The sequence below is a fragment of the Bactrocera tryoni genome, chromosome 1, assembly GCF_016617805.1.
Source record: "Bactrocera tryoni isolate S06 chromosome 1, CSIRO_BtryS06_freeze2, whole genome shotgun sequence".
Taxonomy (NCBI): Eukaryota; Metazoa; Arthropoda; class Insecta; order Diptera; family Tephritidae; genus Bactrocera; species Bactrocera tryoni.
The window spans coordinates 2,304,644-2,329,142 of record NC_052499.1 but is presented as its reverse complement, the minus strand read 5'-3'; the positions used below and the strand labels follow the sequence as shown (position 1 = coordinate 2,329,142).

The 24,499-nt window shown below is 36.9% G+C and overlaps 2 protein-coding genes across 2 annotated transcripts; one reads left to right on the top strand and one right to left on the bottom strand.

Annotated features, from left to right (window-relative positions):
* Window positions 1-219: 219 nt before the first annotated feature.
* On the bottom strand, window positions 220-4,339 carry LOC120779809 (salivary glue protein Sgs-3). The gene is made up of 2 exons (XM_040112185.1): window positions 4,208-4,339; window positions 220-1,339 (listed from the first exon to the last, which is right to left on the bottom strand). The coding sequence occupies exons 1-2, from the start codon at window positions 4,220-4,222 to the stop codon at window positions 398-400; spliced, it is 957 nt and encodes a 318-aa protein (XP_039968119.1). The 5' UTR covers window positions 4,223-4,339; the 3' UTR covers window positions 220-397.
* Window positions 4,340-16,291: 11,952 nt separating this feature from the next.
* LOC120781238 (esterase B1-like) lies at window positions 16,292-20,404 on the top strand. The gene is made up of 7 exons (XM_040113381.1): window positions 16,292-16,383; window positions 16,455-16,746; window positions 18,223-18,323; window positions 18,419-18,692; window positions 18,756-18,906; window positions 19,017-19,747; window positions 19,850-20,404. Exons 3-7 carry the CDS (start codon window positions 18,313-18,315, stop codon window positions 20,300-20,302), a joined length of 1,620 nt encoding a protein of 539 aa, XP_039969315.1. The 5' UTR covers window positions 16,292-16,383; window positions 16,455-16,746; window positions 18,223-18,312; the 3' UTR covers window positions 20,303-20,404.
* Window positions 20,405-24,499: the final 4,095 nt, after the last annotated feature.

Sequence of the window (24,499 nt, the reverse complement as noted above, 5' to 3'; positions counted from 1 at the left end):
GAAACCACATTTTTTTAAGTTTAACCACATTGGATTTACCATTTATCTTCATCAGTTCGTTTGCCAAATATATGCTAATGTATATATATTATACATATATATATATATATATATATATAAATCAAAATCAACATAAACTGCTCGATAATTTATGCAAATTTACATACTTATTTTTGTATTTTTCGAGTCTCCAACTTAGATGGTATTAAAAGTCGCAAATTCACTTCGTTATGTTATCGTTATTTTATTCATATTAATTTTCGTAAAACTAGTTAATCACTGATGTGCATGAGTTGAGACGCTCTAGGGGAGTTGCGTGAATAAATTAAGTCTTCTTAAAGTGAGGCGGGTGAAGGTAGCACAAGCGCGGGGCACCCATTCACCGGAAGCCGTCACTTTACTTGAAATGCCGCGGGAATGGCGTCAGCGTGGGCAGCGGTCCGCGCGACGGACGACGCGTCGTCGGGTGGTAAATGTATTCGAGGTATTGCCTCAGGTGTTCGACGTTGACTTGCGTTGCTGCTGGCGCGCTGCGTTGCGATGACGGTGGTGCCACTTTTGCTATGGCGGCAGCAACTTGTGGCTGGAACCGGTGTTGAGCTGTTGGTTGCCGTGGCGCTTGCTTGGCGAACTGTTGTTGTTGTGGTTGTTGTTGCTGTTGTGGTTGTGACTTGTATTGTTGTTGTTGTGGCCGCCGGTGTTGTTCCAACCCTTGAAATTGTGTTTGCGTCGTTCGCACTTGTTGAAAGTATTGCGTGGACGCGGCTTGTTTGTGCTCCAACACCTTAGCAGGCGCTTTCGTTGTTGTAGTTGGAGCTCGCGTTGTAGTTGTTGTTGGCACTGCTACTGCTTTTGGAGTTACCGGTGCTTCTGTGACCTGCGACGTCACGGGCGCCTCGGCTTCTGGCAAAGCGGGCGGCACCTCGGGGTTCAAATCTAATATTGGCACTGCTAGTGGCTGCTTTTGCGACTGCTGATCCAATTGATATTGCGTCTTTTTAAGTTTTTGTGCTGTGGCTGACTTCGTTGGCTTCGACGTTGTCACCTTTGTTGGTGCTCTTGCTGTAATCGCTTTGCTAACTGGTGCCTCAGTGACCGGTGGTGCCAATGTTGTTGTTGTTGTTGATGTTGTTGTCGTTGTTGTCGTTGATGTTGTTGATGTTGTTTGGGCTTCCTGGAACTCAGCATCAGAGAGCGGTGGTAATAAATCATTGAACGGCACCAACAGTTCTTGTGTCAGCCCTTCGGTATCTATCGCAGCGGCGGCCAGACAACAAGGAGCAAGACACAAAGCAAAACAACCAAGAGCAACAGCAATGGCAAGGGATGGGCTCACTATCTGCAACAAAGCAAACAAGAGAACATAACATTACATGAGCATACTGTGCGTAGATAATGGTTAACAGAGTGGCTGGAAGAGGTCCGGATCAATATGCCTGAACGCAAATACTCGTATAGCCGTTAACCCCGTAGGGTGCGCATTGAAACATGTTGTAATAAAGAACCTTTGCGTTTTCAAATTTTGCAATATATCAAAGGTTTCCCGATAATAATATATTTCACTTATTCACTAAAGCATTTCCTTTGGAGCTGGGGCTTAAGGACGTTTCGAAAATCTGTATTTCGAAATATCTTCTTCCGTGTCAAATTTTGTCTACATCTTTCGGCTAATTTTCAAGAAAAAGAATATACAAGGTGCTTTGCAAAGTAAACAGGACTTTTTGAATCCAGCGCCACCTAGTAGCGCCATCTATATGTCGACTGGTGCGTTAGAATCTGCTATCTTTATCGATAGTCCAGTGAGAATTTCATGACATTTCATAGATTGGAAGTGTAGTTATTGCGTTTTAAGTGTCAGTATGCTTGTGTTATCGGTGCGAAAATAAGCTTCGAACAAAGAGCCAACATTAAATTTTGTTCTAAAATTGGTAAAACTTTTACCGAAACGTTTCAATTGATGAAACAAGTTTATGGCGATGATTGCCTATCCCGTAGCAGAGTGCACGAGTGATTTCATTTAAATGACGATCGATGTGGGCCAACAAAATTCGGGATCACCGGAAATTCCATCGAAACTGTGCGTGAAATCATCAAAAATCAGCCGAAGTCATCATCGAAATTCATGGAGATAGATGAGACCTAATATTTGGGCTTACGAAAAGTGTGTGCACCGTTTTGTTCCGCACAATTCGACTGACGACCAAAAATTGCTCAGAATCCAACATCCGAAGGGCATCATTCAAGAGGTTGTGACCAAATGTTATACCAAAAATGACATTTTAACCATTAACCACTCCGCCGCCGATATAGCACCGGGTGACTTCTTCCTTTTCGGAAAAATGCATTTGCCCAAGAAAGGAAAGAGTTATGCAGACCTAGAGGCCATTCAAAAGGCTTGCACCGACATACTGACGGCCGTACCGGCCAAGGAGCTAAAACACTCATTCGACATGCTTTTGGATCATGCAAAAAGCTGTATTGAAGCCGAAGGAGACTATTTTGAATAAAATAAATTCATTTTGCCACAAAAAGCATTTTTTCTGTTTTTTTAAGTCCTATTTACTTTGGAAAATGAAAAATCTGGGAAAAAATAGAAATTTTTTTAATACATTTTTTCAAACAATTTTGAAATTATACAATATATTAACAACCCACAAAAATACATTTAAATATTGGGCAACTAAAAAAACTGCATTAAATATGAGAAACTCCAACCCTGTCCCTGTATTTTCTAACATTGTTACTATGCTGAATATAGTTTCCCATGGCTCAACTGGGAGCAAATGGCGAGCAAATGAGACTGTTCCATTTATTTCGATCTTGTGCTAGCTTCTTATATTCTTGCTGAGTAAGCAATAATTATTAGAAATACGAGTGTTTCAGGGTCTATGGAGATGTATATGATTGTGAATATTATTGTCTGGTATTTCCTAAGAAACATATCCGACGATTTCCCCTCGCGTAAACAGCGAAAATTCTGAATTTCCGATACCAACGACTCGTTAGTAAGCAATTTTTAAAAATTCTCTCAACATTCTTGCTATCTCTTTCCTGCCGGGTCTTTCTACGACTGTCTGAGTGCTAAGTGAGTTATGGCAACGTTTTAATTACGAGCATACTGGACGCATGCAACTGAAGCTTTGCAGGGACACACACAACCAAAAACATAGGTTCACACAACGTGTTTACATGTATGTTGCTACTGTGTACATTTATGTCAGTGTGTGTGGGTGTGTCGGTGCACTGCTGAAGGAAAATTCCTGTTTTTGTAACATTTTCGACTGCCAACCATGATTTATGGAGTGTGGCAGCGTTGAAATGACAAACCAAGTTTGCAAAGAAAAGTGACTGCCGAGTGGCCAGGCCAAGGCAAAGATTTTACATGCGTCGATGAAAAGGAAATTAAATATTGTTCTTTTCAGGCATAACAGGCTTTGTGAGATTTGGTTTTGTGGCACGCTTGTTTTTCTATACCCATTACCCCTATTACCCAGGATATTTTAAGTTATGAAGTTTGTAACACCTGGAGAGGAACGTCGGGGACCCTTCAAAGTAAATGTGTAAATGATCAGCATGACGAGCTGAGTCGATTTTAACTTCTCCGTATCGCCGAAAGTATGTATATAAGCGTTCCAGTCGCTCAATTTTTGACAAATCGATCACAAATTTCGCACACGTTCTTTTCTCCCTAACAAGCTACTCATTTGTCGGAACTACCGATATGGAACTAAAATATATTATATCTGCCATACCAAGTGAACGACCGCAATCATGTGCTGGTATGGAAAGTTTTTACATTTGACACGGGCTTTTGCTCAAAGCAACAGTACAACCTCCGAAGAAATTGTTCAGATTGATCCACTATAGCACCATACAAACTGCCTAATCAAAATCCACTTCTTGTTATATTTTTTTTGTTGTAAAGGGTATTTAAGCTTCGCTGCAACCAAAGATAAGGTTTTGGTTTTTTTTTGTTCAATTCTGGTTACTTGTTTATTTTTGGACTTGCGTTGTTAGATTTGTAGGTGAACGAGTGCAGACACTTCCTTGTTTTGGCGAAAATACGAGTATTTATCAAACATGTTTCACTGGCAATTCGATTTCGCCTATGGCGTTAATTATGGCGTTTTTCAGTTTTTCCAGTTTTTTTTTTGTTGCTTAAATTTTTACTTCCAGCTCCAAACGTGTATCCACAAACACAACTCACTTTTGGGCAGCTCATGACGTCAGCTGAATATTTTAGTAAGCGCTTAAGCTTTCACGCAGTTATCTCGATTCAGAACTGCTCTTAAACCAGTGTTTGCTTTTATATCAACAAACACTCGTGTACAAACTCCTCTGCTCGACCAGCGCGTATGCAAATTCGGAAACAACTAAAATCTCCAACGCTCGCAACGGTTGCTTTTATAACGGCAGACCAGCTGTCGGACGGGGTAAAAATTTAATGCTGATTAAAGATTTTTGGACCGGAGAATATTCTTATTTAGTTTGTGCTATTCTTATCTCTTCATTTCTAATTTATTTGTTTTATTTCCATTTTCACTCATTCTTTTCGATCTTCCGTCTTTATTTTAAGACAAAACGTTGGCGGCTATATTTACCACATTAATTATGTCAAATGCTGAATATTTAGACTAAATTCTAATATATTTGTGAGAATAACAACAAGAACAAACATTCGAAAAAGTTAGCATGCAACTAAAACACTTAAAGCCGTCAACTTACATACAACAACAAACATTCCTGTTAACGCTTCAGCAGCTTGGGCTAACTTAGTCAAAAGCGTAGCTTTGTCTCACCTCTCGCTTCAATTAATTAAGTGCAAGAGTTTAATAACCGGATTAAGTTGAAGACCGGACGAACAAACAAAATCGCCAATGCGACGGCATTGTGTTGTGTGCCTAGGCAAATAGCTCGCCTGCTTGACCAGCTGTTAATTGTAAGCTGAGCGGTGTGACGCTACTGAGGCTACCCAACGGCCCTATTTAATTGATTTGAGCTCTACGCTATAATCATTCAAGCTATCAGCGCGAATTTGTGTATAACTCAGCAGCATGAAATTTAAATTGATTGAGGCGGTAAATATTTGTATATACATATATAATATATAAATATGTATATACAGATATTTTTAACTCCAAACAAATAATATTTGCTTTTAAAGACGCTTTAGTTTCAAATTTACACGCGCCAAAATTATGTGCTAACAACACCACTGCTAAGACGACGCTGAAGTAAAAATTTTGAACCCGTTATTTGACACGAACATAAGTGAAGGTCTTTGTCTAATTTTTGGCTAAGTCACATATTAGAATATATCTAGAAGGTTTTTACTTTTTAACAGAAAATAGTTTAATCGTTCAAGTTACTATATTTTAAGGTTAGAGTTTTCTGAATTACAATCCCTCTTTGCACAAAATGAGTACATTCGTCAAATTTTAGAGTTTAGCGAACCGAAAATAAAACGTTTGGGATATAAAGATGTTGCATTACTCTCACGCACTTAATACAAATAATGAGCACTAAGTGAATCTAGGCACTCTTAGAAGTTAGAAAATCATTCCTGAATCCATAGCTATCTTCCTTGAACCCAGAAATCATTTCTATTAGCCGAACTAGCTTCAGATCTTCCCACTTAACCAACTAAATCAATAGGAAACGACAATCAGGTGTACCATGCCTCCCAATGGAGTCATAATTTCCGAATTGCCAAAATAGAAATCTCTAGGCAGCATACGAAAATTTATTGACCGGAGTAAAACTTTTCGAAATAAAGAAATAGAGAGGGACCGAATTCCACATTGTCTAATGATATTTATGGTATATTGAAAATGCGTATTTCAGGGAGTTCTGCGTATTACGAAACATACTTTTGTATGCAATTTTATAACAGCTTGTCTCATTCGAATTCAGTATTCATGCTGATTCTAATATCGTCCGAGAGAACAAATGAGGAAAAAATGCACAGCAAGATCCTTCCTCTCCCTCTCTAAAATATTCACTACCACATCTTTTTTGACAAAAAGAAAAGCAAATCTTTATTTCACAAAGTTGTACAGGCATTTAAAAGACCCTAGAGAAGAACTCCAAACTGGAGCTTTGGTTGAAGCGAGTTTATAACAGGATCCTTTTCTAGGCACAATTTAATATTTAAAAAATTTCGTGAGAAAATTCACTTTACTAATTGAATTAAGGCAGACCTTTTTATTTTATTAATGCATATTTATAAACACTTATTCACCAGCGCAACGAAATGAAACTTTCTTCACACTTAATTAGTTTCCGGTCTTGAGAAAAGCTCAACTTAATTTGTATTCATTTGTTATTTTGCATTTTTATTGTACTTAATAACGTGTTAAATTTACTTTGCATTTCATTATAATTTCCAGAAACAGCATTTCCGTAAGGTGCGTCAGAGTTCCGGTGATGAAACTGAAACGTGTTACCAAGTCCCAGTCAAACTAGTCCTATCGGAAACACGAAAATGTCGAGCAAAATTTTTCGAATTAACATTTATTTTTCGTGACGGCAGGTGCTAATAGCTTTACCTCTAAAAAATAAATGTATAATATTTTCTGAAACCTGTACTTGCTGTGCACAAACTTGATTGTTTTGTTCGATAATAATTCAACATAATAACATTTGTTTTATTTTATTATTTTGGTTTAATCGCAAAATAATATGTTTGTTAATATAATTTGAATATAATAAAATGCAAACAGCCAAAACCTTATTCTGCTGCAGAATTACAGACTCCCTCGTAACTTCAAAGCAAGATCTCTCCTACTAATAAGTTCATAATTTTTGTGAAATAATTCAGTGAGTTACATAAATGAAAATATTGGGTAGTCGAAAAAGTCTAATCCTATTTCTAATCAAACTTCAACTAATTTTTTTTTTTTATTTATAATGAACTTTAATGAACCAGATATATGCCATTTTGGTCGACCACTTTTTGCCATTTTTAGGCCAGAGACATTACTCCATCATTGTAAAACTTTTCTGATTTCTTGGCGAAAAACTGCGACAAGTAATTTTCACAGGCTTCTCTTGAAGCTCTCCCAGTTTTTTCTGAGTCTCCAAAAGTGTGTGTAGTCTAGCGTTGTTCTGATGGAAGACGAATTCCTTTCTGTTGATGACTTCTGGTTGTTTTTTTTTTCAATTTCTAGCTTCAATCTCATCAGTTGTTGACAGTAAAATGTAGAATCAATCGTTCGACCAGGCCGGAGCAGCTCATAAAGAATGATTCCTTTCCAATCCAACCAAACACTCAGCATAATCTTTCGAGCGGTCAATCATGGCTTTGTGACCATTTGTTGAGCTTCACCACGCTTGGACTATGATCTTTTTCGCACATTATTGTCGTATTTGACCCACTTTTCGTCTTCTGTTACCATTACGAACGTTAATTCTTATGTTTAGCTTAAGGCAAGTTTCTCATCTTAATTTTTTATACCAATAGTCAATATTCACGTACAATTTTAATCTGAGTTCCAAATTCGTGATCATAAAATTGACACTGGAATAATTCCAAAATTACTTATTCTGCCTTTTGAATAGACGCGGATATTCCCAGCCTTCAGCTTTCAACATTCTATGTTTTTTGCCATTTTCATTATTACACAACACGCCAGTATTAGCTTAATACGAAGACAAAACGTGCAAATGGAATCCATAAATTATACGGCAGTTAAAATAAACGAACTTTCTAAAAAGAATTTCTTTACCAAAAAAAAAAAAAAAAGAATAGATTGCGAAAGATGAAGAGTAAGCAAAAATAATAGCCACAGGTATAAAGTGTTTGCAGCAGAATTTAAATTAAATAAACAAGTTTCAAAAACATTTTGAGTGCTTTAGAATAGATTGAGTTATATTAGTTACATTTAAAACAACAACCGTTATAACAACAGACTTTACTAAACAAACCGCAAAAAACACGTCAAAAAAAGGTTTGAATTGAAAGCTCGTTAATTGTGCAACTAAAAAAATCAAGGTCAATTTGGTCAAACATACATCAACGCGCATGTGGTCCCACTTCGATGTTGCCGCTCGTGTCAAACATTGAATGCATCACTCTAATAGCTTATCGGTAGCTATCCGCTTTCAAGTCCATAAAATAGTTAATTGCTGTCCAAATAAAAAGCAATTAGTAGCTAAAAAACGATAAAGTTACTTGTTGAAGCTAATTAAAATAATTTAATTAAAGTAATTAATTTTATATAAAATTAAAATTGATGTCAAATGTTTATCAATTTTTTTACTGGTTTTTTTGTATGATTTCTAAGCATTGATACACTTCAATATACTATGTACCTTAATGCATGCATTATACAAAAAAATAGTAGCACATAAAGGGTGGTGTAGTATAGTATTTTCGTGTTTCTAATCAGACTTCATCATATTTATTTTCAATCATTTTTGAACAGCTGTAAATTTTTTTCAACTTAACCGAATTTAATTTTTTTTTTTGTTAAATGAAGCTTAAAAACTCACTTCCAACACTATATGGTGCGACACTATGAGATTGGTAGCACTGGATATATACTACTGCAGCTACATAGACAAAATACGAACAGACTTTTTAGACTACCCAATACCTACACGTATCAATTAATTGGTGTGTGTGGACTGCTTTGTGTGATATATCGAAGCTTCAGCTCTTCACCAAATAAGCCAAAGCTGTATTAGCTTTGACAGCTATTTCGCAGCGGAATCACTGACACTCTAGTCAAAAACATTTTCTCAATTTCCAAATGCGCAAGTGACACTAGCAGTTTACCTAAATGCCAGTCAATGTCAGAACGCAGTGGTACTGTAATGCTTCATGCAATAGTTTGACAGCAACATATTTGGTACAACAATAGCAGTTGCAGCAATGTGTGACTATACATATGTTAAAGTGGGCGGTAAACGTTACAGTTATTACTACTCTATGCGGAAGGCAGACAAAAGCTGTGAAATTTTCTATTTTACATCACTATTGTTCTCTTTTAGGCGAGCGACAAAAGAACACCTGAACACCTTAAGAGAAAACATGCACAAAGCAACGATATGTACTAAGTCGCTGTTCGGCGACATTATTTAAAAACATTCCCTTCAAAAATATGGGCGAAATATTTGACGACAAAACAACTGAAATCCCTCGAGTCAGCAACAAGCAGTATACAAAATACAGGAAGTGCATAACCAGAATGTCAACGGTGCTGTGAAGCTACTTTCAAGGCAACTTGATACAAGTTGGGCATTCTTTCAACTTCATAAATATTGAATGAAAATTTTAACTCGCTTAAAATATGTTGTTTTTGGAATGTACGGATTTCAGCCACCTCTTGAACTACATATTTACTTTTAGACACTGTTTCGAACGGCTGACCACTATTGGTTAATAGAAGAGAAAAGTAACCAAAATGGCAAGCATTAAAATTGCGTTTGTTTTGTGAAATTTCAATGTTTTTTATGGGTTTATCTATTCTAAACTTTGTTGCCAGCCAATTTAATCATTGCCCGTCGCAAGAGGTATGTGGATAACTGCTAACATAGAGGAGTTTAGTGCCTGCTCTGCTTTTCCAAATGTACTTTCATCCTTTCAATTGATGAATTTAGTCGTTTTCAATCTTCTCACTTTTGCTGATTTGATACTTATATTTCGTCTGCGGCCTCCACTACAGAGCAAGTGAAATTTTTCAATTTGTATGCCAAACACAAACTTCGTGAGTAGAAATGATAACGTATGCACCTATGTGTATGTATGTGTGTATATAAGCTGAAGTAAAAACAGAAATGAAAATTGCCAAAGTGTCAACAATAACAAATGTCTTGTAGGAACGCCAGATAAAGAGTATTACGTTACGTAATAAAGGCAATAAAAATAAACATAATAATAACAATGACAATGCAATAAGAAGCAATTCAGCCTATTTCAAATGTTTATCACTGGAACCTAAATTGTAAGGCTTTTATACCTTAAGAAGAGATGAACTGTTTAACTCTGTTCCAAATGACAAATGAACAAGTAGAAGACGTAAGCATTAAGTAAATTCCGATGACTTTGAAGAGTTTTTGGAAAGTTCTTTGGTGCTAGAAATCTAATTTCTGACATTCTGGCTATAGCATCTCCAAACTGCTAAGCCTCTCTTAAACAAATATGTCTTAAGGGGCTATACCAGTATGACGCATGAAAAATTAGGCGATTTTCGTGAATTTTTTTAAAAGAAAGTACTAGATTGAATGTTTCGAAATTCTATGGACATAATAAAGTATATTTTTAGCTATATTAAAAAAAAATTTTTTTTTCAAAAATATTGAAAAATAACGGAGTTATGTGCTGTCTGCGGAAGTGCCGAAAAAAAGTGCCTCAACTGCTGGCATGATTCCGGTCGATTGAGTAGCTGAAACAAAAAATTCAAAATGTTTATTAAACTTAAATATATTTTCTATACAATGAACTACGATCTTTGGAAAATATCAAAAATTAAGAAAATGGCGTAATTTTGAAAAATAAAATCGTTTTTTTACGAAAAAAATGGTCGTTTTTTAATGCCAAATTGACAATTTTCAACCAATCAAAAAGATCGTAGTCCATTGTATAGCAAATGTATTCAACTATATATCCAGTTTTAATTTGAAGGCCATCGGTCAATTTCTCGTTGAGTTATAATGTCAGCAATTTTGAAAAATGTCGTTTCGAGAAAAACGCGTTTAAAGTTTCACTTATGTATGTTTGCACCTCTGAGCGGTCGCTCTTTAGAACGCTACCATTCAAAAACTATTTAAGATACAACCTCGCCGATTTCACAGGATATTTTTGAATATATAAACTATGGAAAAGGCAAAAAAAATTTTTTTTGAAAGTGTCACACTGGTATAGCCCCTTAAGCCAAAATCCACGTGCAAATATTTGTATGGATCCACGGCAAGTAGCTGAGAGTGTTGGTGGTTATTCTGGAATATATTTCAAAGCCCAAACATATACTTTATTTAAAAATTGAAAAAGGGATTATTATATTTGCAATAATTGTTCTTAAATTTTCTCAACATTGTTATATAATTGAGATAACATTCAATTCACCTTACGGTAAATTACCAATACAAACCATGGCAACAACTTCATCACTCACACTCAAGTTACATGACATATGATTTCAATCGCGATCCTTCGTTTGCGGCCATCAATATCAATATCATTCACATAGCCAGGTAGACGCGGGTGAAAACCTTACAATTTATTTCCGACATCTTAATGCAACAACAAGAAAACAAACTTTTGCGCTCATACATATGTACACATGCATCAGCAGACATATGTAGTCTATCAAGGGAGTCTGTAGAAAATTGCCAAATCACGTTGCAGAAAGTGGAGCATGGATGAACGGTAACCAGATATGGAAAGGGCATTACGCATTGAAATCCATCAATTGCCTCTTGGGAGGTGAATAGCATAACAACCAAAGGGTAAACAGCATGAATTATTTTATTTTACTTGAGTCAAACTTGCTTACACACGAATATGTTCACATACTCTCCTCTCGAAAATATATGTATAATATGGTATCGAAATTTCAATGGTTTTCACTCTACATCAATACCTTTTTTATGAAGATGTTTTTAGTCGATAACGAAAGTATAAATATCTACGTTTTCTTTAATCTGACGACAGTCAATGTATTGTTGTAGTGGCTCCTTTAGGGAAAATTAACTGTTATTACTGATTTAAAAAATGGCATATTCACCAAGAGAGTTGTTGTGATGGAGTTCAACCACAGAGGATCAATGTTATGGCAGTAAACGTGAAAGAAATGACATGACTTATGTTAAGCTTGACTAAAAAGTGTTTCAGGTCTTCAACTGTTCATGATAGTTGATGCAAGCTCTTCGTCTGCTACTGGCAGTGACTTCATAAACATCGCTCAAAATACTATGATCGCTTTAGCCAAAACCTGTTGGGTATGTGATGTTCAAGTGGTATCCTATCTCTGTGTCTAGTTTGGAGTTTATACTCACCTGAAATTATAGCAGCTATATCGCCTAACTAAATCGCTACGACGTTAACAAAATTGTTGACCGCGTTTTAAAAAACTGTCAACTAGTGATCTTAGGTCTTTGTGCGGTTACCCTGTGCCTTAAAGCATACTTCATTTCGCGTACAAATTGTATTAGACCTGCCCGTATGTTCAGTTGTCGCTGATTTTATTGTTAAGACGATGTTAACATCGGTTAACCGTGACCGGCAAGCTGTAGCGGTTAGCACTACGGTCCGATTGGAGTTTTGTCTAATATAAAATTAATAGATTCAGTTGTTCAAGCTGAAAGATGCAGCTAATTTCTTTCAAACTTCATAATAATTGCTGACAAGCTGCTTAGAAAGTCTTAATCTTTAAACTGCATTACTTTCTTCACTCCTTTGGTTTTGAGAAATTTCCACTAAAACAATGCGGCTGTAAGATGTCAAAACAAATAATTACAGATTATATTTTCAATTATTTCTGTGTATAATTTTTCTACTTTAAAAGTTCATGAGCCATGAGTCTTGAATAATTACCCCAAAGAGCTTTAATTTGCACAAAATTATGTGTTTATTGTTGTTTTATTTAAATTACACCACACAAGTCCTCATATAATACCTTTTCGTTTTACATATTCACATATATATTCCAAACATACACCCGCACTGGATGCATATTTGTTCGAAAGTTACCTTTGGCCAATATTACTACATCATTGTCAAGTCAGCTGTTGCACGCAGAGAGCCAAGCAAACGAAGAATCTTCCTCGCACAATAATGTGAGACGCATTGTCGAAATTGCGAAGTGCGCCGACTGAGTTACAAACATCTTTGGCATAAACTGAAAACTTCCAATGCTTTACAATGTATGTATGTATGTACTTATAAGTATATGTGCCAGAACTTGAAGGTCTGCATGCCACATTCTAAGCTACATGCGGAACTTTGGCCACAGCGGGTAGTCGCCGCGTGCTGCTTATTTGTCTCCTAAAGTAGCTTCCTGGCATTTTTTAGTTTACCACTTTGGCTAAGAAGCATGCCAGGCTCCACTGCTCCGTCGCTTTGGTTATTTAAACTTTTCTAATCAATTTTAATTATCATAGCTATGTATGTGCTCCATGTTTGTTTGTATGTTTTTTGTTGGTATGCACACTGGCACTTGAAGGAGGCACAGCGTGACAGTGCACACCTTGCTGGAACTATGTCAACATTGTCATTGCCACCTGAGATTTCTTGTTTATTTGTTTGCCACACATGTAATTTATGTCTGTATGTATATGTGTAAAGCTGCGAAAATATTCCAATTTATTAGAAGTGTTGGCAAGCACGTATACTTTGCTACCCGTAGAAGTTAAGCTTGTGGCATACACATACAAATACACAAAACTTTCTGCTCTTACTCATGATCTTATCGGATTTTACCCCAAATTGGAATCCTCTATGCATTCGCAATTCCACAAGCAACTATGTGAGTATACAATGCTGCTTATGAAGTGGATTGCTGTGGGTTTTTCTCGTCCTTACATTGTATATACGAAATAATCCTGCAGCTTTCGAGTTATCGGTCTGAAATTTTATACACATCTTGACTAATCTAGAAGCTGCGCATTTTTTGGAATGCTCGATATCGGACTACTATAGCATATAGTTGTCGTTCAAATGAAACGGTCGGAATCAAGTGCTTGCGTGGAAAAGTTTTTCATTTGACAAGATATCTTCACGAAATTTGGCATGGTTTATTTTATAAAGCAATAATGCATTCTCCGAAGAAATTGTTCTGATCGTATCAATATAGCATAAAGCTTCCATTCCAACTGGCTGATCAAGATTCTTGTATTGTATTGTACTGTATTGTACTTGTACTGACGAAAACATCAAAAAAGTCCACAAAATAATTTTGGAAGACCGTGTAATTGTTCACGATACCAGGCACTATAGAGATATCAACTGAATTTGGATATTATATCATTCACGAATAATTGGGTATGAGAAGGCTCTGTGCAAAGTGGGTGCAGCACGAGCTCACTTTTGACCGAAAAAGACGACAAGTTGATGATTCGGAGCATTGATTGGAGATGTTTAAGCGCAATAAACCCGAGTTTTTTGCGTCGATATGTGACAATGCATGAAACATACCTATATCATTTCACTCCGAAATACAATCGACAGTCATTCGAAGTGTGCTGCTGGCAATAAACTCGCTCCAAAGCGTGGAAAAGCAGCAGGTTATGGCGTCTGTAATTGAAGATGTGCATGGAATAATTTTTATTGACCACCATGAAAAAAAGGAGAATCAAAAGCGACTACCAAACAGCGTTATTGAATCGCTTGAGGGACGAAATCGCCGAAAAATGGACGCATTTGAAGAAAAAAGTGCTTTTTCACCAAGACAATACACAGTGCCACAATTCAGTGAAAGCGATGTCGAAAAATTTTTAAATTGCTTCCGCATCCATCGTATTTTCCAGATCTGACCGTCAGCGACTCTTTTCTATTCTCAGATCTTAAAAGAATTCTTGCTGGGAAGTAATTTTCGTCTAACCAAAAGAAGATCGCCGAAACTGAGTCCTATTTTAAGGTAAAAGACAAATCGTACTACAAAAATAATATCAAAACGTTGGAAGGTCGTCATTATAAGTCTTTCACCCTTGAAGGGAACTATGTTGTATAAAAAAATCGAATTTCGTAAAAACAAATGTGTTTTCCTATGGTAGGCCGGAGATTTTCCAATTGACCTGTTAAGTACAATTCAACGAAGGCTCCGTGAGTCTCATAACCTATTTAGGTATACAACAACTTAACACATTTTTCTGACGCCGGTACTTTGCGGGTTACCCATTAGCTTGGCAATGGAAAAAGACGAGACAGTTTTTTTTTTATTTCTCAGCCACCACCAAAATGTAAAGTCTGCAATTTACCACTTGATATTGCTGATATTACACTGCTAAAAAGTGTCTTCCTTATTGAAAATATGCTATGAGTGTTTCGCTTTAGTTTTCCACCCTTTGCTCTCTCCCAGTGACCACTCAAGATTTCTGCAGCGCATTATTAGCACTTTATATTCTGCTAATTTTCCAATATTTATTCAACATATTTCAGTGCAAATACGAAAATTTGTCTCTGTACTGACGATCATGATTATTCGTTTCATGTTGCTTGCACAAGATTACTTAGTATTTAACTTCCGTCCGTTTACGGATTTTCTTATCTCTTCAAGTTCATTTAATTCGTGACGATTGCCACAAATCCGAGTGATGGCAGGGCATGGATACGTTTCGTTAAATGTTTGTGTGCGCTTATTAGTTGAGTGTTGAGCTGATAAAATCAATATTGACTTCTTTGAATATTTTGTGCAAGCAAAGCGGTAGCCAGAGCAGATGCGGCGAGTGGCAAGTGGCAGCTGCAAATGAACTCGGCGGCAAGCATGTATGCGCCGGACGTGAGGCGAAATTTCTCTAACCTTATGAGCTAGTGTAATTTTTCAACAATTTAACTTTTTTCCAATATACTTCACAAATTATTCTGCATGCTTTCCCTCCGGAAACTCACGCTTACATACACACTACTATGTATATATGTGCATACAAACCAACAGACTCATTCAGCAGTTGGTGCAACTCCTCTTGTGCAAGTTTAATGTCGAGCATATTGTATGCACTCTTATATATAATATGTATATATATGTAAGTATGTATATATGTATATATGCATGTAGAAAGCTCTTTCAGTGGTGCTTCTTAGGTACTTCAATAATACCTTGCTTGTATTTGAAGCACACTCATCGTCTAAAGCAATTCATTTTGGTGCACCCAACTGCATACTCTTATATACTATATATCATACTGTATACATATGTACATTATCCATATATATTAAGTGTGTGTGTGTGTGTGTGTGTGTGTGTGCGCACGTCGGTTGAAACATGCCTTGTGGCATGTTAAATTGCAGCAGCAATGAATTAGTAGCTGACCTGTAACATGCATTGACTAAGTTCCTGTTCACCGAATGCAGTTTTTGCCATGCACGAACACCTGCAGGATGCTGCTAGCTTAAGTGCTTACCTTTCCGCATCAATGCAGGCAGTGCCCCGTCGCTTTAGCCTCTTGTTAGCAACTTACAATTGAGGCACTCCACTGTACAGATGCTGCAGAAGACTTTGGTTACTCTATTTAATGATGGTCACCGCTAGATGGCTGCCGTTGAAGCCGCTCTGTGCTGCTCTGTGCTTGTCTGCAGTACTCAGAACTGTTGAATACGATAGTGGTGTGGATAATAATGAGCATATTAAAAATTTATGTTGCAATTTGAAGTACAAAATTTGGAAGCCAATATAATACTTCGTCTAACAAGTGGAAATTTGCAAACATTTACTTGGAGTTGAGGTAAGTTTTGTTTGGATAATGCGTACACAGAACCATAACTTGTTCAGTTATATTTAACTCTCTTCTTTGAGGTATACTCTTAGCTGGTTTTCGATAGTTTTTGGAATGGTTTTACAAGAATTCGATAAGTCATTGTCATGATGTGCGATTACGAGAACGAAACCGCTGCTGTCCGCTGAAAGACAAAAAATATAATCATTCAAGTACAACATTTTTCTTACTTCTACTCAATGGGAATATTTTCAAATGTGATCAGTCGGTATTTTTGAATAATTTTTAAAAACATTTATATGACTGACAGGGGCGTAGCCAAAAGGGTGTTTCAGGGGTTCAACTCTCTCCCGCAATTGTAGAACATCAAAGGTAAGTTTTTCAGGGGTTCTAACGAAAGTTCTAGCGGTAGAAAAAATAGAAAGAAAGTAATAGGACTGAGTCGATTTAAAAAAAAATTATTGAATTATTGATCATACTCAAAGATCCATGACTCGTCAGCTATGATCACGTTATTCAAAATTGTTGGTCACTTTCACATATATTCAAATTTTCTTGGCACACTTCCACTCGTCGCAATTTCTGGTCGTGAGTGGGCACTTTTGGGACCATCTTCGCGCACACCTTCGCATGTTTAAGTGCTCCGTCACAATGTCCACAGATTTTTATAAATTCAACATCTGGGCAATTAAACGAATACTTAGTCGACGGTCTGAGTTCAAAACTTTGCGCACACGAGTCACAGCGATCTCTTCCCGGCCCTCCAAAAAGGCCCGCTGTCACCGAAACACACCACTTCTTGGTAAAGCAACATCTGGGTAAATCACTTGATCATATCAAAAGTCTCTGTCGCCGATTTACGAGTATCACACAGAATTTAATCAAGTACCTCTGCTCGAACGAACACTGCTTTTTCGGCTGGCTTGTTTGCCCTGACTCTCCAGGTGATGGGAGACAACTGATCAGCCGCTCGTTCGTTAGCTAGGAATGCCCTCTACCGAATCCGGCAGGTGCGCGCACGCTACGAAGTACATTCACTGCAGAAGAAAATCAACGCCCCGGCTCACACCGCCTTTTTTGTGAACAGCTACCTAAACAAAGCCAGCTACCCAACGCTTCCGCAGTCGCCCAACAGCCCTGATGTGGCCCCACCGGATTTTTTTGTTTCCTTCCCTGAAAAGGCCGTTAAAATGCAAGCATTTTGATACTTACTTTCCGGTCAAACCCTGTAGTTCCTTCCCCAGCGTATCGATTATATTTTGAAATCGATATACGAGGGAAGCAAAAACTCGGGGAATGCACATTCTGAGGCTTCGTCCAACTACTTGAACATGCTCGGAGTCCATCAGGGTCACAAAGGTGCATCCAAACAAGCTTTATACGAGCGATAACGTATTAAAATGCCATGCCATGCCATGCATTGTATCTCTACCACCGCAAAATCGTAAATATAACTGCAATAAGTGAGCTCTTTTGAGCACGTCAATTAATTTTATTGCTTCTTCGGTATTTTCTGATTGTTCGCATAGATGATATCCATATAAATTTGAAATTGCAAATTTGATGACCGCGTCCTCTGCTTTATAAATAATTATAGATGCCGCTGCTTGATTCAACAAGAAAAGATAACATTTATATTATGTCTAAAAATTTAAGGTGGTAAATGTTGTTCTTAAATTGTGAAAGCAAGTACTTTACCTCTTAATCTCCACAACAAGATAGCGATTTCGGCATGGCTTATATAGTAAATAGCTTATAATTTTATAAAAAGCGAGAAGATTCAATTTTGTGCAAACAATACCACGTTGTGTAAATAAAATATATTTAAATTTACATATCACAAAACAGATATAAAAATCGAGTACAGAAGAAGCAAAGAATGGCACAGGTGCAGCCGCCGTTTCAGTTATTACACCGCAGCAGACAGTTGCAGACATTATGGATTCGCAGTAAGTCGCACGACGACCGGGAGTAATTTCTTACAGATCACATACCAGCAAACTGTAGAAAGAAATATGAAATTGTAATTAACATATTTTTTTAGAATTCTGGAGCCAATAGTGTCCACCGCAAGTGGTAAGGTGAGAGGTCAACTGCGCGAAGGCATCTACGGTGACACCTATTACAGTTTCGATGGCATACCTTATGCGAAGCCACCACTTGGTAAATTACGCTTCAAATCACCAAAGCCTGTCGAGCCTTGGCTTGGCGTACGGGACTGTACCATATGTCCGGCGAAATGTATGCAAAGCAATCGTTACAATGGCGCGATTGAGGGCATTGAGGATTGTTTGTATTTAAATGTATTTACGAAAAAGGTGAGCTTGGCAATATTTTAAATATAATAAAATAATACTTATTTTAATGTCTCATTAACCTAGTTACTTTCTGCAAAGCCCTTACCGGTCTTAGCTTATTTGATTGGTGGACGTTTTACAACCGGAGATGCCTCGCGGAATAGTTGGGGACCGGATTACTTTATGATGAAAGATGTAATACTTATAAGTATTGGATTTCGATTAGGTGCTTTAGGTAAGCGACAAATTATGTGAGAATTCGAAACCTTTAAATTAAAAAAGTACTTAATACTTCATTTAGAAGAACCGAATAAGATAACTAGTTTCCCATCTCTAACCACTTAGGCTTTCTCAGTTTTCCGGAACCCGAACTTCAAGTGCCCGGCAATGCGGGCCTCAAAGACATCGTCATGGCATTGCAGTGGATAAAGAAAAATTGTCAGTACTTCAACGGCGATTCCGATAATATAACACTGTTCGGACACAGCTCGGGCAGCCAGGCAACACAGCTGCTCATGTACTTGCCCCAATGTGAAAATCTCTTCCACAAAGTCATACTAATGTCCGGCATGCAAATGCACTTACGCCGCATTCCCCAACTGGAATATCGCTTCGCCAAGCACTTGGGATATAAGGGCAAAGAGAATAACCACGATATACTTGCCTATCTCAGCGCATTGCCAGCAGAGCGCCTTTGCAATCTTCAAATTTGGACGCCAGAAGAACTGAAGCAAGGCCATTTTTTTGTATTCTCTCTTACGCTCGAAAGTGAGTCTGCGCCAGACGCTATACTAACTAAGGACCCACTTGATATGTATGCCAATAAGCATTCTTGGTGTCACAGTATACCGCTCGTGTTAGGTGGCAACTCATTTGAGTCTCTTATGCATTACAAGTATTTCACCAAGCAACCTGAACTATATGAAACTCTCAGAAAGCATCCTGAGTACTTGCTCTCACACGAAGTCAGAGAGAAATCTGATGTGCACAAACAACAACAACTCGCAAGGAAGCTCATCCACTTGCATTTAGGTGCGAAGGAACTACATGTTGAACAATCGCTTGATGTTATGCGTGTAAGTATGTAAATTTATTTACAATTCTCTATAAACTCCAACTAAAGAATAAACAAAAGGTGTTATAATATATAGCATGTTCATTCATGCAAACCGTTACAGTTATCGTCATATGATTTTATGTACCATCCAATATACCGCTATCTCAAAACACGAATACCTAATGCAAAAGCCCCTACCTATTTCTATCGCTTCGACTTTGACTCACCTTACTTCAACTTGTATCGGATAAAGCATTGCGGCCGTGAAGTGCGTGGCGTGTCCCATGTAGATGAGCTTTCCTATCTGTTCTTAATGCCAGACTCATTCAAGCTGCAGCGTAACTCGAAGGAGTTTAAGATGATTGAGTGCATGATAGATTGGATTACAGCGTTTGCTCTCAATTCGGATCCCAATTGTGAAAAACTAAGCAGTTTAGTTTGGGAACCACTGAAAGCAGATACCCACTATTGTCTTAATATTAGCGATGAACTGAGCTTTGTCAAATGGCCAGAGGAAGAGATGTGCGTCTTGTGGGATCAATATTTTAAGGAGGCGGGTATAAGGACTTTTTAGTTGAGGGTTTTAGTTGGAAGTTTTAATTGCAAATGTTTGGCAGCGATTTATAAATTTTTTGGTATTTGTTTTTTATAAACGATTATTTCAGTAAACTTTTTGTTGAATGTGAACATTTGCAATTTAGTTAGACATGTGAAAAATAAATGAAGAAATATGTTAAATATTTTATTTATTTGGACTTAGAAATAAATCTTAAAGCTGAGGCGACTCTCTCCGAATTTCTGTAGTAAATTTTAATAATTTCGACTCGTTTTTGGATGGTATATCTTTCCATGATTAAATCGCCAACCTTTCTGAAGAGAAATATCAAAATAAAAAATATTTCGTTGTTGCTGTCCCTATCGTTCTACTTTTATAGTGCTCTGTTGGAATACCCTTTACAACCACGGAATAAGATGCTTGCCGCTTTCTTTTTATGGTCGCAATTGGAAGAAATTGATCTTGACCACATCTGGTTTTAATAAGACGGGGCTGCGTGCCACGCAACACTTGCGGCAACCGAATTATTGCGAGAAAAGTTTGGTGATTCGATTATTTCGAGAAATTGTGACATCGAATTGCCTCCAAGAGGATGTGAAATAATACCATTAGACTGCTTCTCTGGGTTATTTGAAGCCATTGGTATATAGCAATAAACCAGATTCCCTTCAAGCTTTAGAAGTCAATATTGAACATGTCATTCATGACATAAGTCGTTCGTGCCATTAGAATGACGTTATATTCAAACTAATTACATCGACTGTACTTTACATTAAATAAAAAACACTTGAAATTCCTTAAACATTACTGTGCTTTTATTAAAGAAATCATCTAGCACTTATTGAAAAACCCTCTAGTATACATACTATACATGCTGTTGACTTATTGCGAAGCACGAAAAGTTCTTTTCCCGGCAAATGAGAAAATGTATGAAATAAACATGAGCAGAGCACACATTACTTTTCTTACATTTATCACAAATACCATATCAATCACGATAATTTAGTACACTTTACTATGACAAGCGTACAATATTAAGTTTACTTTTACTTTGCTGCCAAACTCAAACAAATGTAAATGTCAATAGAGAGCTGAGTGGATGAAATGCACAATCACTAAGCAAAAGATAGGACAAGTGAGTAGTAAAGAAATAAGAACAAATGAAAAGGTAAGCAGTGCGGCCAGTTCTTACCCTTTCAAAAAAAACAAATTTTAAAACTTTATAATTTTATATTTTTTTTATATAAGTTATAAATTAAATTTTTTTTATTTATTACTAATAGTTTAATATTTACTACGTTGAGCAGCAAATAGCAATCTTCAAAATCCATGTTGCTTGTTTCCAATCCTCGAAAGGGTTGTTGAAATCAATTTCCGGAATAGCCTTCAAAACGATTCATATGACTCCAATTGACTCAAAACGTCTTTCCCTGAACGGTCGTTTGCTGAATAGCCAGAAGTCACACGGAGCTAAATCGGGCAAACACAGTGGTTGCGGCACGAATTTGTTTAAAAATTTGGCGAAAAACACAAAGAATCAATTCAGAATGCGACGATGCATAAATAATATAAGACAATCGAATAAAAGTGAACTCTAAAATGATATTCAATAATTTAGTGGCGATTATGCCCCGAACTGCTTTAAGCAGCAAAAATATCGCTTTTATCTAATATTAATACATCTACCAAACGCAAATGCTCGCTGGGTTAACATTAAGGCAAGAAAGTGCTTTGTTTGCGCAACCACTCTCCTCGCCATAGCATAAATTCAGGCGCAGCTAAAATTGTAGTTATAGTTTTCAACGTTTTTTCTTTGTGCATTATTTTATCTCTGCTGTTGCGTGCACACACTAGAACTGATCAGTAAATATAATCGAGGTAAGTGCTTGTTAAACAAATTTGTCTTTTGCCGCTCGCGACAGCGCCGTTGCGCCTGTCATGCTGTGTTTATCTGTAACTAGTATGCCCACAAAGGCTCCCTCGACGCTGAAGCAGAGCCGCAAAGCCATTTCTGCTGGCAGCGTGATACATACCGCAGGTCAACGGTAATGTATAAATAAAATTGCTGTCATAATGTTTGCATGTAAACACACGCACTCACACACACACATACCCAAGCGTGTGCTGCCTGTCGAGCCTTTGACGAGTGTTGAGTCGCCGGTGATTTCTTTGGTTTCATAAAACGTAGAAAATTGTTTTCCAACGTTAATGGAAAATTCTTATAATGGACTAACAATTTACTGCTGTGACACTGACATGCTTATCAGCGCCACAACTGCAAGCCACATGCCCCCCACCGACCACCATGTAAGGCGTTGTTATGCTGCTTATCCGCTGTTAGTAATCAGCTTTTTGTTTGCCATCATAAAGGAAAACAAATTAAATATTATTTACCGCAAAATAAGCGGCTGTCCGAATGTCCGCAGGCGTGTCGCAAACAAGATTTCCAGTGTAGATGCAAATCAAAGATGATAGCAGCATTTTAGGCGCGCAATTAGTGCGTGACAAGCTCGTGTGCCTTGTGTATAGCGTACGCGCGTGCAACATTTACTCCACCAACGACGTATCAATTTCGATTATCATCATTTACATTGTCAGCACTGTACGCCACTCAACCGGAAGCCATTCATTCCCATTCACCCACACACACACACACACACAGTAATGATGTATAGTCTATATTTGCTTTTATTGCTGTGAATATGATCATCTTGTTGTTGCAAAGTTTGCTGTCATTGCTGCCATTTAAGTGCTTCGCTTTTGTTGTGCTTTGTTGTTATTGCTTGTTGTCATCACTTTTGTTTGTCATTAACATTCATTGTTCGCTGTCATTGTCGATATTCCTTGCGGTCGCACAGTTGATTTTGTATAAACGCTTTTATGATGGGGTCTGCATTTTGTAATGTCGGCCATTTTCTGCCATTGCTATGTTGACTTACGCATACAGCGATGTTAAATTCAGTGTTTTACAGTAATTAAGCACGACAAGGAGCATAATTTATTTTAGAAGATATTTTATTGCATGATAAACAAACTGATGGTGTTGATATCTATATGCATATGTTCATACATATATAGTTTTGAAAATGCACTCTAATTCAACTGAACTATTCTCTAATGCACCTCATTAAGCATTTAGTATGGCAGTGGCTCTCAAACTGTCCCATATTCCCGAAAAGAGTATAATTAAAACACACGCTTAAGGCAAGCTTATTGCAACTGTATAAAAAAATGTAATTAAAAAAATAAATTAATTTTAATAAATCTTAGAAATAACTCTCCAGTTTTTACGAAGAAAATTTTCTAAATTCTTCAAACCCGCCAGTATAACAGCAAAAGAAAAAAGAAGCAAATATTAATGAATCGTAATATGAATAATAGTGATTATAAAAAAGCAGATATACTAATGCATATAAAAAATTAACTAGACTTCACTATAAAATAGCGCACATTAGGACTAGCGGAGTCTTGCTTACTCTCGCTACTCTCGCAATTAGCTAAAAGTCATATAGATAAATGAAACTACCCAAGTTAACTGGAAGTTCGAATAACATAATATTAAATACATGGGAGCAAAGAATAATAAACCACTATTTATCGCATAAACCCAAATCATTATCGGAGACTTTCATTATGCCTTGTAAATTGAACAATATTTTTGTTATAAAGTGAACAACACTGAAGCTCTCATATTTGGTATCCGATGGCTCAAAATGGTATAGGCCAGGTCTGACGATATTCCAGTGAAATATATCACATCTTGCGGATGCTATCTGCGCTACGTTTAATTCTAGTATCATTAATAATGAAAGTGAAAAAATCCATTTGAAATTAAAATGGTATCAAATTAGAATTAAGAGTAATTGTAATACGATTTCGTGTATTTAAAAACGATACTCGAAATATTAGGATCCAAGATATATAAATAGTGCTAGATTTGAAATGTGTACTTGGAAAAGTTTGCAACCACTTGATATCCAACACTCAATCAACAATATATTGGGTAGTCGAAAAAGTCTTTTCGTATTTTGTCAATAGATGTCGTTGCAGTCGTATGTCTCTAGTGCTACCAATCACATTATGCCATACCATATAGTATTGGAAGGGTGAAATTTTAAGCTTCATTTAACTAAAACAAAATTAAATTCGGGGAAGTTAAAAAAAGTTACAGGCGTTCAAAACTGAGTGAAAATAATGAAGAAATTTGCTATATTT